Source organism: Rhinoraja longicauda, chromosome 35 (assembly GCF_053455715.1).
Source record: "Rhinoraja longicauda isolate Sanriku21f chromosome 35, sRhiLon1.1, whole genome shotgun sequence".
Classification (NCBI taxonomy): domain Eukaryota; kingdom Metazoa; phylum Chordata; class Chondrichthyes; order Rajiformes; family Arhynchobatidae; genus Rhinoraja; species Rhinoraja longicauda.
The window spans coordinates 7,732,575-7,746,854 of record NC_135987.1 but is presented as its reverse complement, the minus strand read 5'-3'; the positions used below and the strand labels follow the sequence as shown (position 1 = coordinate 7,746,854).

At 42.1% G+C, this 14,280-nt stretch overlaps 1 protein-coding gene across 1 annotated transcript in view; it reads right to left on the bottom strand.

Annotated features, from left to right (window-relative positions):
* LOC144610118 (NFU1 iron-sulfur cluster scaffold homolog, mitochondrial-like) overlaps window positions 1–14,280 on the bottom strand; it is a 31,313-nt gene that overhangs the window by 7,619 nt on the left and 9,414 nt on the right. Inside the window, exons 3-5 of the mRNA XM_078428693.1 lie at window positions 5,409–5,544; window positions 2,817–2,883; window positions 2,623–2,731 (exon numbers count right to left, since the gene is read on the bottom strand). Of these exons, the coding sequence (XP_078284819.1) occupies window positions 2,623–2,731; window positions 2,817–2,883; window positions 5,409–5,544 (312 nt within the window). The remainder of the gene's footprint in view (window positions 1–2,622; window positions 2,732–2,816; window positions 2,884–5,408; window positions 5,545–14,280) is intronic.

Below are 14,280 nucleotides of genomic sequence, written 5' to 3'. Positions count from 1 at the left end.
GGAGTAACTTGGCCACAGTAGCGCAGCGTTTGAGGGAGTGAGGGGCGGGGTTGGGCCGAGTCCACAACTCACACAAAAGGATTAGTCACACCACTTGTCAAAGAACATATCCACACTTTAGTTGTAATTGTGGACCAACATGGAAAGAACGGCAATGTTATTTCTTTACAGAGGCAATTTGACTTGGGCATAAACTTCTAAAATGAAAAACTGGTTGAAGGTTGGTACGGATTCAGTGGACAAAGTGGGCGTTTCCTTGCTTTATAATCTCTATGGCTCTATGAGCACCTTTACTGCCACTCCTTGATGAATTTGGCAAGAGCTTCAATACAATACGCAAACAACACAGAGGGTAGTCTTGCTGTCTCCAAATCTGATAGGGTAGGGGGGGGGTGGGACTTTTTGTTTGTCACTCATTAATTTGAACTGTTACCCACATCTCTTCAGGTTTATATATGTATCCAATTACAGATTCATTCTCCAAAGCACATTTTGGAGAACATATCAATTGTCCACAAATGAGACCACAATAGTTAGAGATCTTCTCCTAGGCACTGACGTGTCCCTATGTAGAACATTGTATTCCTAAGTAGTCACAGGCTTTCAGAGATTTTACTGATAGGTATGATGTGGGTCTGACACAGATGGATGACCTGCCCCAGAAAAAAGGCTCAAAGTATTGATGTTCTTTGATAGAATCTTGCAATTCATGTTCAACAGTGCTAAAAATCATCAATTTCCAAATTCCTCCTTCACCCACTCCTGTTTGTGTAGGAGGGTGATGCCCTTCCTCATGGAATCTGATAAATTGCCACCAGAAGAATAGAAGTATGGGCCCACCTGTCTAAAAAAGCCATGTTTAAAATGGCTCGTCCACCATCACTTCGAGCAGCTTTATTTCTCTCAATGAAATGGGTTGAACTTATTGACCAAGCGCCTTCAGGGTCAATTGCTGGGTCCAGACATTCCCACTTGGCACCTACGCTCTCACCTACAGCCTCCAGGAGGGCAGAAAGTCCCATGGCTCTACTGCCCACAGTCTTCTAATGGCCCTGAAGAATTTGCAGATCCTCAATATGTCCAACTCCAAGGACGTTACTGAACCATCCTCGTCCTCAAGGGTGCTGGTGACAAAGCTCCTCTGAGAACCTTTCTGAAGATGCGAGGACATATCTCGTCCTGTTCCACTTATTGGACTCAGGATTGAATAAAATGGCCTTTTTAATTTATTTTTTGCAGTCATTTTTTCACATTCACCGTCGGCATCAGGAGCAAATCCCTCTGACTCACCCTCACATTCTAAACACCTTAGAGGATGAAGTACCTCTTGATATTCAGATGAATTGTTTCGCATCAGTGCAGTGGGGTGTGAAGGAAACATTTCACGGTTCTCCAAAATGGTATAATGGGTTTTTAAGTTTGTCAATGTTTTTTTGCAGTGAGCTGTTTGATATTCAGCTTCCATGCCCCAAACCGGCCTTCTGGTCTTCCTGTGGATTACAGTCTGCCAGCAGTCAGAGAAGAACTCTGACTTGATATCTGTGCGGATCTGACTAGAGTGCTTGGAACATAAGGAGAAAATCATTCCAGACTGGACGGACTCCTCTAGTCTCAATCAGTGGACTGCCACTGGGCTCCACCTGCTGAACACCTTGTACAGCTTGGCATCTTTACTGCCTCCACAAGGACTCTGGAGACGATGCCAAGTTTGCTGTGTGATCTGCCGGATCCTCTAGCTGTAATGATGATGTGGCAGGACTTACCAGCAGCAGGGGTGTTTTCATTTCAACCAATGAAATGCTAATGATAATCAGCAGGAACAAGTTCCACAACTCAGCAATCGTATTTGGAACCATGCCTGCAAAATCATACAATTTTCCTTGCAAGGTAAATTCTGACATGCTTAAAAAGGAACTCTAACCTCAGCATTGAAGGTATTTATTCACAAAATGCTGGAGTAACTCAGCAGGTCAGGCAGCATCTCAGGAGAGAAGGAATGGGTGACGTTTCGGGTCGAGGGTCTCGAGACATCACCCATTCCTTCTCTCCTGAGATGCTGCCTGTCCTGCTGAGTTACTCCAGCATTTTGTGAATAAATACCTTCGATTTGTACCAGCATCAGCAGTTATTTTCTTATAATATCTAATCTCAGCGTAGTATTTAGTTGGTTCTAATAAAGTATATAAGAATTAATCAATAGAGTTTGAGACAAGAGGGCGGCACGGTAGTGCAGCAGTAGAGTTGCTGCCTTACAGTGCCAGAGGCCCGGGTTCGATCCTGACTACGGGTGCTTGTCTGTACGGAGTTTATACATTCACCTCGTGTCCTGCGTAGGTTTTCTCCCACACTCCAAAGACATACAGGTTTGTTGGACAATTGGCTTGGTATTATTGTAAAATTGTCCCTAATGTGTAGGATAGCGTTAATGTACGGGGATAGCTGGTCGGCGCAGACTCGGTGGGCCGAAGGGCCTGTTTCTGTGGGTTATTTCTAAACTAAAAAAAAAGAGTAAGTGCAACACTGGTCTAATCATCTGAGCAGCTTTGCTACAGATCTCAATTGCTTATGTGTCATTCAGTTTCATTTCAATGCCAACCGCAAAGTGCAAAGGGAAATCCTTACCAGAATCTGGTTGTGGTGCGCCTGTCATTAAAGGCAGGCCGCTAGCAAAGAAATCCATAAGGACTGCAGAAACCTGAGGCTTAAGAATGTTCCACTCCACATGGCTTTCCTGCAAATATTTAATACTTAATTTCCAGCACTATGTTCATATTTTATACAAAGCAAAATACAAATATGTTCATGGTCAAACTTACCCTGGTTATTGTAATGAAATCAGGTCCATAAAACACACTTTTAACTCCTTCTATTTGGAACAGCTGCCTGAAAAAGAGAGCCAAATGAGTGCTTGTTTCTGAGAGCTTCCATTCCTTACCAATATTAAACTGTTTTTGTAAGAGTGACAATTCTGCTTGTTACATTCACATTATTATAACTTTGACTCTTCAGTTACAAGCTGCAGCTCTGACCATTTATCAAACACAATGTCGGTATCCCACATAGTGTCTGAAATGCCGACAGGCAATTGAAAGAACGGAAAAGGTTCATAACGCTGTCTATTGTAACTGTGAGTCAGTGTCATTGGTTGCATGTTGTAATGGCTGCAGCAAAGGCAAAGGTCTTAACGACTACCGTCCGGTAGCACTCACACCGGTCTCACAAAGTGCTTCGAGAGACTGGTCCTGCAGCACATCAAAGCCAGCCTCCCACCCACCTTCGACCCACACCAGTTTGCCTACAGAGCAAATAGGTCTACAGGGGATGCCATCGACACTGCTCTTCACACTGCACTGACCCACCTTGAACACCAGGGGAGCTATGTGAGGATGCTCTTCCTCGACTTCAGCTCTGCCTTTAACACGGTCATCCCGAGCAGACTGGTCACCAAACTTTCCGACCTTGGATTTTCCCAAACCATCTGCCAATGGATCAAGGACTTCCTGACCAACCGCCCCCAGACCGTCAAAATAGGCCCTCACCTCTCCTCCACCATTACACTGAGCACCGGCTCACCACAGGGCTGTGTGTTGAGCCCCATCCTTTACTCCCTCTACACTCACGACTGCGCCCCCACCCATCCCACCAACACCATCATCAAGTTCGCGGATGACACGACTGTGGTTGGACTCATCTCAGAAGGAGATGAGACAGCCTATAGGGATGAAATCCAAAGGCTGGCAGCATGGTGTTCAGTGAACAATCTGGTCCTGAACTCCTCCAAAACAAAGGAACTTATAATTGACTTTAGAAAAACCAGTGTAGATTACGACCCACTCTACATCAATGGGGTCTGTGTGGAAAGGGTACCAGCTTTCAGGTTCCTGGGTACGCACATCGCAGAGGATCTTACCTGGTCTACCAACACCATCACCACAGTAAAGAAGGCACAGCAGAGACTCCACTTCCTGAGGATCCTCAGGAAGACCAACCTGCAGGAGAAGCTCATGTTGTCCTTCTATCGCTGCTCCATCGAGAGTGTGCTGGCATACTGTATAACCACATGGTATGCCAGCTGCTCAGAAAAGGACAGGAAGGCCCTTCAGAGGGTCATCACGACGGCCCAGAAGATCATCGGCTGCTCACTGCCCTCCCTGGAGCACCTGTTCAGCCTACGCTGCCTCAGTAGAGCAGGCAAAATAATAAAAGATCCATCCCACCCCGGCCACCGTCTGTTTGTTCATCTGCCCTCTGGTCGACGTTTCAGGTCGATCAAATCCCGAACAAACAGACTTAAGAACAGTTTTTACCCCAGGGCCATACGAGAACTGAACACTACCTTTGCACTAGGCAACACCGTTAAAAAATCTTGTACTTAATATAATTGTATTTAATTGTATTTATGTATTTATTTGTTTTTGCATTTATTGCATATATGTTTGTACGCACCGTCAGGATTGGCTATTTTTTAATTTCGTTGTACTCGTTGCAATGACAATAAATGAATATTATTATTATTATTATTATTAATAAAGACTAATAAAAAGTAGCAAACCAGAATGTGTAGATGTCAACAGTAAAGATGCCTTTCAAACTGTTTCAATTTTAAACTATGTTTTGGACTTGCCACAAGGAACTTGTACATAGAAGGATTATAAGAAAGCATTATCAAAAACCTACATTTCTTTAGTGGCACCGAAATTGTCTGAACATTGTTACATAATATTTACCACATACAGAGTAAATACTAGCATATAGAAAAAGCATCTATGTTCACATACTTTCTAACTCGATGACCTGCAATTGCTGTTCTAAACAGCAGAGATTTAATTAGCCGTAAAGATCTTTGTAACATTATGAGGTGGCGTAAGAGGCAATTGAGCAATGCTCGTCTTACTTCTTACAATAGCCCCTCAAGACAAACGAATTGCAAACCCAATAAGTTAAACTAAATATCTGCTCTGGCAGGTGGGATGTCAAGAGAAAAGGTTGGACCTGCTATATATTACTTCTGGAGTTTGAAAAACTGAGGGAGAACGTAATTGAAATGTGCAACACTCAGGGACTTTGATAGGGTGGATGTTGGAAAAGATTTCTTCTTGTGTGAGAATGTAGAATGAGGAAATAAAAGAAGGGGGTTTCTCACTAAAGACAATTTTTTTCCTCAGGAATGAGAAGCTTTAGAATTTTCTTTCTCAAAGTGCACTGGAAGCAGAATATTTTTGAGACAGAATTATGTAGATTCTTACTCAACCGTGGGATGAAAGTTTATCAGGGAAATGTGAGAATTCATTGTTGAGGTTACCATCAAATTAGCCATGATCTTATTATGTAATGGAAGCACGACAGGCCGAGGAGTTACCCCTCCTCCTCCTAATGTGTTTGTTTACATTTAAACTTGTTACACTTACATGGCTAGAGGTGAACAGTGAGCTGAATTCACACTTGGAAAATCAATGCTTCCCGAATCGACTATTTGACGACCAGCAACAAACTTTAAGCTGTTAGGATTTGGCGTGTCCAGGGTCTGTATTGCCAGGAATCGAGCTATAAAAGAAAATATTACACATCAGAGTATTTCCTACTACTGGGTTTTAAATTATGGTTCATCTTAATTGCTGTACCCAGCAGTTTATGAATGAACAATAATCACCCAATAAAAATAAATATGCGAAATAGAAAAGTACTGGAATAACTCAGCTGGTCAGTCAGCATCTGTGGAGGGACCCTTCTTGAGACTCTGATGAAGGGCCCTTACCCAAACCATTACCAATCCATTTCCTCTACAGATGCTGCCTGGTCTGCTGAATTGCTCCAACATTTTGTGTTTTGCTCAAGCTAACTGCAAAATCTTGCAGTTCCGTGTGTATCCATAAATAAATGTGCATTCACATCCATGCTCATTGAAGATGGATCACTTTAACTTACCCACCCAATTGTCTGCTTTTCAGTGCAATAAAATCATACTTTAAGGTGCAACAGAAAGAGAATAAAGATTTGACTCTCGAAACATAGAAAATAGGTGCAGGAGGAGGCCATTTGGTCCTTCGAGCCAGCACCACCATTCATTGTGATCATGGCTGATCATCCACAATCAGTAACCCGTGCCTGCCTTCTCCCCATATCCCTTGATTCCGCTAGCCCTAAGAGCTCTATCTAACTCTCTTTTCAATTCAACCAGTGAGGACGGAAGATTCAGGATGTTATTGAACGGTGAATAACTGAGTAAACGGCGGATGGAATACATGGCATAACAAACCATCTGTCCTCCCATCCCATCAGGCACCTCCTGACTCAATTGTGAAAGAATCTAGTTCCCACATCACTCTTATCGGCCACCTCAGAACGTACAGACCAATGTGGAAGCAAGTCATCCTCAATCCCAAGAGACTGCTGAAGATGAAATGTAGTTCAATCACGCTAGTGCAGTTTGAACAGCCAAAATCAGGATGATCTCCGAGCATGCTGTGGTCCCAAACACATTACTATTCCGATGCCTATTTCAACAGGTTCAGGCAGTGGCCAGAGATATCATTGCTGCTTTTTAACACAAATTTCCAGACACCAAAGTACTGTGCCAATCAATCATGGCCAGGAATAGGTTAGGGTTTATTATTGTCATGTGTACAGAGGTACAGTGAAAAAGCTTTTGTTTGTTTGCTATCCAATCAAATCAGATAAGACTGTACACCTGAATACAATCAAGTCAAACTCAAGTACAGAAGATATAGCACAGAGAAAGTTACCAGAGCGCTGAATACTGTTAGTACAGCGTGAAATATTTGTAGATTTACAAGTGGAAAAGAGATTCAAAATATTCTGGCAATTGTATTGGATTATTGTTGATCCTCCTCTGGGTTCAGCATGCAAAAGGTGGCTCCAATCGGGCGCCATCTTGTAATCTTTCCCATCTTGTAGATGTTATTAATGTAAAATAACAGAAGTTCCACTTTTTAAAGACCTTGATTAAAATCTCAACAGCATGTTACAACAATTGTAGGAAATAAGCATTTTTCAGAGTTGCACCTTTTCTGGTTCATCTGAAGATGCTAATTAACAATTTTGCATTTGATATGATTTGCATTTGAGATCCAATGAACTTAGATCATTGGCAATGATCCAAGTTCATAAGCAAAATTCTCCACCCATTTTGATAGCAAAGGAAGCAAAATTTGTAACTCGGAATTTATCTGACAGTATAATGAAGTCACTAAGAAACAGATGCAGAGATAAGCTGTGCATAGTCAATCAATCAGATCATTGCTGATCCTATGACTCATTCATTTTACCACCTGTTTGAGTGCCCAATAACTAATGTCGAGAATTACAAAGATAATATTTTTAGTAACTTTGATCTTTAACTTTTTCCGAGCAGCTTACATCTGCTTGGCTTAGTTAATGTGGTCTTCACTCTACTTAGTGTGAATTTGAGTCAAAAAGTGTAGCTCTTCAAGTCGGCTTTCTGGCCATATTCTCTTGTAAAACCTATTGCTAAAGTAATCTCCAAACAAAAAAGCGTTTCCAGTTTAAAATGTGAAAGCAACTATTCACTTGCATTAAACATCTTTCGTTAAAACATCCCATCAGCCATGGAATGATTTAAAGCCACGGTTATTACTTATAGTTTACAAACAGCTGCCAATTGGTACATGGCAAACCCTTAAACAAGATACCATGTGAATTCACTATTTTTAAGAATCATGAAATCGTCACCTCATACTTAGACAATGCTCCCTCAGTACACATTGACATCCTGAATTACAGGCTCAGGTTGTTGGATTTGGCTTTAACCCACAATATTAAAAGGGAAGAACCCAGTTAAATAAGACGAGCTGATGTGTAAACAATCTCAATCTCAAGATTGGAGCCAGATAAGTTGTCCAGTTAAAAACCTTCGATTTGTACCAGCATCTGCAGTTATCTTCTTATAAGTTATAGGTTTTCTGTCATAATATTTGAAACTATATATTCCTTCTGCAGATTCCAAGTTGATTTGGCAAAAGCATCCAAGTCCTCAGCAGAAGTCATCACCTTCAGCAGAGTAGGCGCATGCCCAAAAACATGAGAAAAGATCAAGATACATGTTTTTATAATGATATATGAGAATTCATTCCTGGAGTAAGTGGGAAAATAAATACAAAGATAATATTTTTCCAGTGATCAATATCTACATTAAATACATCGATTATCATATTCATGTGTTTCCAGCACAACACAAATCAGAGATTCAACATGCCTGCATGTTTATTCCAGTGTACCCATGAATACCCACACCGAGTATAGAATTATCAATTCTACTCATTCACTATAATTAAACTCCACTCTCAATCATGAGCAATACGATGGAATTTACTGTTAATAATGTTATCAATTGACACTTACTCTCCAATAACCCGCTCATTGATATTTCTAGCAAGTAAATCACCTTTTAATTCCCTAAAACCTTTCATCCATCTGTGAGGAATACGAAGAGTGGGACAGGGTAATTTCCCAATGGACACAAAGTGCTGGAGTATCTCAGTAGGTCAGGCAGTATCTCTGGAGAAAAAGGATAGGTGACGTTTCAGGTCAAGACTTTGAATAAGACGTCACCTTTTAGAGATGCTGTCTGACCTACTGAATTACTCTGGCACTTTGTGTCCTTTTGTGTGTTAACCAGCAGTTCTTTGTTTCTACACGATAATTTCCACTTGACAGGTTTACACTCAAAAAGCTTTGTACAATACTCGTACACTTGATTGGCATCTCATACACCACAATAAACATTCACTCCCTTCACACTTGTGTACAATGGCTATAAAGTACATGCGTGACATATAATAAAATGCATTGCACCTACTCAACCAGACTCCTTAACAGCACATACAAATTCACAACGTATGTAAATAAAACTAGGGACAAGACGTGTATCAAAATACTCCCATCTGCATTTGACTTTCAAGTCATGTACTTTCCAGAATTTTAAATATAATGTTCCTTCCTCTCACCAGGTATATAAACACTAAATCTTCCTACTCAATGACATTCAGCAATGATTTAAGAGGCAACTCACAAACGCCACCATAAGGCCAATTAGTGTTGGGCAATAAATTCTAGCCTCTTCAATATTCTGTAAATGAATACTAAAATTAAAATCTTGATTTGCTCAAACCTTATGAAAAATCTATTTCTAATTTGGGAACAGGCAGGTCTTAATTTCTTTCCTCAAAATCAAAAGAAGAACTTCAACATTCTAAGTAGTAAGGTTATGTTTGATTCTGTAGGGCACTGATGAGACCTGTGCATAATATTGTTTTCCTTATTCAAGGATGTTCCCAAATTGGAAAGAATCAGAGAAGCTTTACTTTTCTAATATGTGCAATGGGTGGTTTCCCTAATGAGAAAAGATTGGACAGGCTAGGTTTGTATCCACCAGAGTTTGGAAGAGTAAGGGGGGGCGTGAATGAAACTGAGGGGTCGCAACAGGATGGATACGGAGAATATTTTCTCCTGTGGGAAAATACAAAATTAGGAGTCACTTTTTGAAAAAAGGTTGCCCATTTAAGATGGAGATGAGCAAACTATGCTCTCTCAGATGGTCATTATTTTTTTGGAAATCTGTCCCTGAAAGGGTGGTAGAAGCTGAGCCTTTGGATATTTGTGAGCTAATGATTCATGTTAAGCAAGGGGGTAAGCGATTATCTCAAGAAGACTGCAATGCAGAGTTAAGGTTATAATTAGTGTAGGAATATAACTGCAGGTCCTGGTACAAATCGAAGGTATTTATTCACAAAATGCTGGAGTAACTCAGCAGGTCAGGCAGCATCTCAGGAGAGAAGGAATGGGTGACGTTTCAGGTCGAGACCCTTCTTCAGACTGATGTCAGGGGGGTGGGACAAAGGAAGGATATAGGTGGAGACAGGAAGATAGAGGGAGAACTGGGAAGGGGGAGGGGAAGAGAGGGGCAGAGGAACTATCTAAAGTTGGAGAAGTCAATGTTCATACCGCTGGGCTGCAAGCTGCCCATGCGAAATATGAGGTGCTGTTCCTCCAATTTTTGGTGGGCCTCACTATGGCACTGGAGGAGGCCCATGACAGAAAGATCAGACTGGGAGTGGGAGGGGGAGTTGAAGTGCTCAGCCACCGGGAGATCGGGTTGGTTAAGGCGGACTGAGCGAAGGTGTTGAGCGAAACAATCGCCGAGCCTGCGTTTGGTTTCGCCGATGTAAAGAAGTTGACATCTAGAGCAGCGGACACAATAGATGAGGTTGGAGGAGGTGCAGGTGAACCTCTGTTTCACCTGGAAAGACTGTTTGGGTCCTTGGATGGAGTTGAGGGAGGAGGTAAAGGGACAGGTGTTGCATCTCCTGCGGTTGCAGGGGAAAGTGCCCAGGGATGGGGTGGTTTGGGTAGGAAGGGATGAGTGGACCAGGGAGTTACGGAGGGAACGGTCTCTGCGGAACGCAGAAAGGGGAGGGGATGGGAAGATATGGCCAGTGGTGGGGTCCCGTTGTAGGTGACGGAAATGTTGGAGGATGATTTGTTGGATACGCTGGCTGATGGGGTGGAAGGTGAGAACGAGGAGGATTCTGTCCTTGTAACGAATGGGGGAGGGGGAGCAAGAGCAGAGCTGCGGGATATAGAAGAGGCCCTAGTGAGAGCCTCATCTATAATGGAAGAGGGGAAGCCCCGTTTCCTGAAGAACGAGGACATCTCTGATGCCCTAGTGTGAAACACCTCATCCCGAGCGCAGACGGAAGAATTGGGAGTGGGGGGATAGACTTTTTGCAGGAGACAGGGTGGGAAGAAGTGTAGTCCAGATAGCTGTGCAAGTCAGTGGGCTTATAGTAGATGTCAGTCACTAATCTGTCTCCTGTGATGGAGATGGTGAGGTCCAGAAACGGTATGGAGATGTCGGAGATAGTCCAAGAATATTTAAGAGCAGGATGGAAATTGGTAGTGAAGTGTATGAAGTCAGTGAGTTCTGCATGGGTACAAAAGGTAGCACCAATGCAGTCGTCGATGTAGCGGAGATAGAGTTCGGGGATGGGGCCAGTGTACGTCCGGAACAGGGATTGTTCGACGTACCCGACAAAGAGTCAGGCATAGCAAGGGCCCATGCGAGTGCCCATAGCTACGCCTCTGGTTTGGAGGAAGTGGGAGGAGTCAAAGGAGAAGTTGTTAAGGGTAAGAACCAGCTCTGCTAGGCGGAGGAGAGTGTTAGTAGATGAGGATTGGCTGGTTCTACGGTCGAGGAAGAAACGGAGGGCTTCAAGACCATCCTTGTGGGGGAAGGAAGTGTAGAGTGACTGGACATCCATGGTAAAGATGAGGGAGTGGGGGCCTGGAAACCGGAAGTTATCGAGGAGACGGAGAGCATGTGAGGTGTCTTGGACGTAGGTGGGGAGGGATTTGACCAGGGGGGATAGGATGGAGTCGAGATAGGTGTAAATAAGTTCGGTGGGACATGAACAGGCAGACACAACTTTCAGTGTCCTGCCCCCCTGACATCAGTCTGAAGAAGGGTCTCGACCTGAAACGTCACCCATTCCTTCTCTCCTGAGATGCTGCCTGACCCGCTGAGTTACTCCAGCATTTTGTGAATAAATAAGGTTATAATTAGGTCAGCTACAATGTTAATAACTGGTGGAGCAGGCTTAAAGAACAGTGGTTTATTCCTTCTAATTTATATGTTCATATCCAAATTACCTTTTGATAACATGCATGGAATCTAGCATTTTGTCGCTCTGCCCAACAAACCTTGGGGCCCCAATCAGATCCACTGCTGAGAAAAGGTTGGCAGTCAAGATAAGGTGTCTTTATTTTGTTCTTGATCTATATCTTGGATATTAATGACACTGGTGTAGCCAATGGTACCCAAAATTTGGACAATGTTTAGAGATGCTCAGAGATGGAAAATATTCAGAGGTGATATCAATAGATTTTTGGATTTCAAGGAACTCACAAGATGTAGCCACAGTGGCAAGGTGGACGAAGTGCAATATTAGCCACAATCTTACTGAATGGTATTCACTGAATAGAGCGGTGGAGGTCATATGCCCAATCCTACTTTTTTTTTGGACAATGCATTCTCATGCAAATTCCAAGTGTTTGTGTGCCTTTTCAGGACTCAAAACATAATATTGAAAGGATCTGTAAAGTTGGTAACATTACTAATGTCGCAAAATGATGCACCCAACTCTCAATTATATAATTTCTATCACAATTTCGAACTGAGGGACAACATGTTGTTGCATCACCTACTCGATTCACAAAAATCCAAAATGAAAACTTACTTACTCTGTTACTTTTGGTTTCAGGTTTATATTCTATATCAGATCAGCATAGTAACTGATAGAACAACAACATTACTATGTGCCCTGAATATGCAATATGTAAAAGGGAGAAAAAAAACCACATGAACTTTTTCGCACTGAGAACTCAGTGTAAAACTCAGCAGCAGGTTTGCACACGGTTTGCATATAGTAATTTGCTCGAAGATCCAGCCATGTGGGACAAGCATTACCAATGAGGTTGTTGATAAAAAACTTTGACAGGCAACCAAATCGTGCCCCATTTTAGCTGGCTGTCGAAGCTGTCAAATTCCCAATATTTCTGACATTCAGAAACATTCAAAGCTATTGAAGATTAATCAAACTAAACTAAAAAAAAAGGAAATGACAAAATTACAAATGAATTCAAACAATTAAATAAACTAAGTTATTTATCTTAATTCCATGCAACAATTCCACTCGATTAAACTCCCAGCACCAACTTTAAATTGATGCATTTTTTTGGGTGGATTTTCCACTACGTGCTGTAACTTTGCAAAACTGCATTCTGTGGTCTCACAGTGGAGTCAAGCAATTGCCAGTGCACTCGTGCCAGTACGTTCAGGAGTCCTGCACTCATGGGTGTACATGAGCAAATGCTGGTAATGTTGTGGGGAGCTACAGGCATTTGCTGTAAAATTCACCCCAAATATATATACCAGTCTAGTTTAGAGATACAGAATCGAAACAGGCCCTTTGACACACCATGTAGGAAAGAACTGCAGAAGCTGGTTTAAAGTGAGTAGACACAAAATGCTGGAGTAACTCAGCAGGACAAGCAGCATCTCTGGAGAAAAGGAATGGGTGACATTTCGGGTCGAGACCTTTCTTCAGACTGATGTCAGGGGAGTGGGCGGGACAGAGGTCCTCTGACAAAGAGTCCACACCGACCATCGATCACCCGTTCACACAGTTCTAAGTTATCCCACTTTCTAATCCACTCCCTACACACTAAGGGCAATTTACGGAGACTGATTAATCTACAAACCCACTGGTCTTTGGGATGTGGGGTGGAGACTGGAGCACCCGGAGGAAACACAAGCGGTCACAGGGAGAACATACAAACTCCACACACAGACAGCACCTGAGGTCAGCACTGAATCTAGATCTCTGGTGCTATGAGGCAGCAGCTCTACCAGCTGCGCCACCATGCCGCCCACTTTCTACGCAGCTGAAAAGTAATTTAGTGGTATTGCAAGTTAACAAGGCTCCATATAAATGAAAATATGACTTATTGTGGGGCACCAACAGATAGTTTTAAGAACATCATGTATTTTCACCTTGCCCCAGATTGTTCGATCCTCAAGGTCACTCAGCATTTTCTCCCTGAACACTCATCTGTTAATTCAGTCAATTCATTCAATCAAAATGTGTCTTTCTTTAGGTACCAAACAAATGAAAAAAAACAGTTCACATTCCACTTTGGTTTTGCCTGCTGCTAGTATGACAGGAAAAAGGTTATGTTAAGATACTTTGTGGGACTGCAAGACCAAGCAATAACTCTGCTATCGTGCCTAATGCACTCTTTCCTTCTAAAATGATAGATTAGAATATTTAATAGAATATTCTGGGAGCTCACCCATGTGACATTGTAAAGAATTAAAAGTACTTACTTAAAAGTAGCCAAGCACGCTACTTATATGAAAATTAAATTATCTTAGTACAAACAGATGCACATAGTCTCCTACTCGTGCAAGCAATTTTTTTTAATGTCAATTTGTTTGCCTGTATTTTAACCAAATCTTTTGATCCTCACCCCTAATAACATTGAACAAAAACTACCAACAATCTAGCATATATAGTCTCTGGTGTCTGCAATATTCAAGAAGATGTACTTAAAAAGGTAAAGACTACCCTATTAAATACGCAATACGTTTTGAAAATACATTCATTGCAATATTCCACTAATAAGACAAACCTACTGAAACACTATTAAGGTATTATCAGTACAGGTGAGAGTAGTCAGCATTGC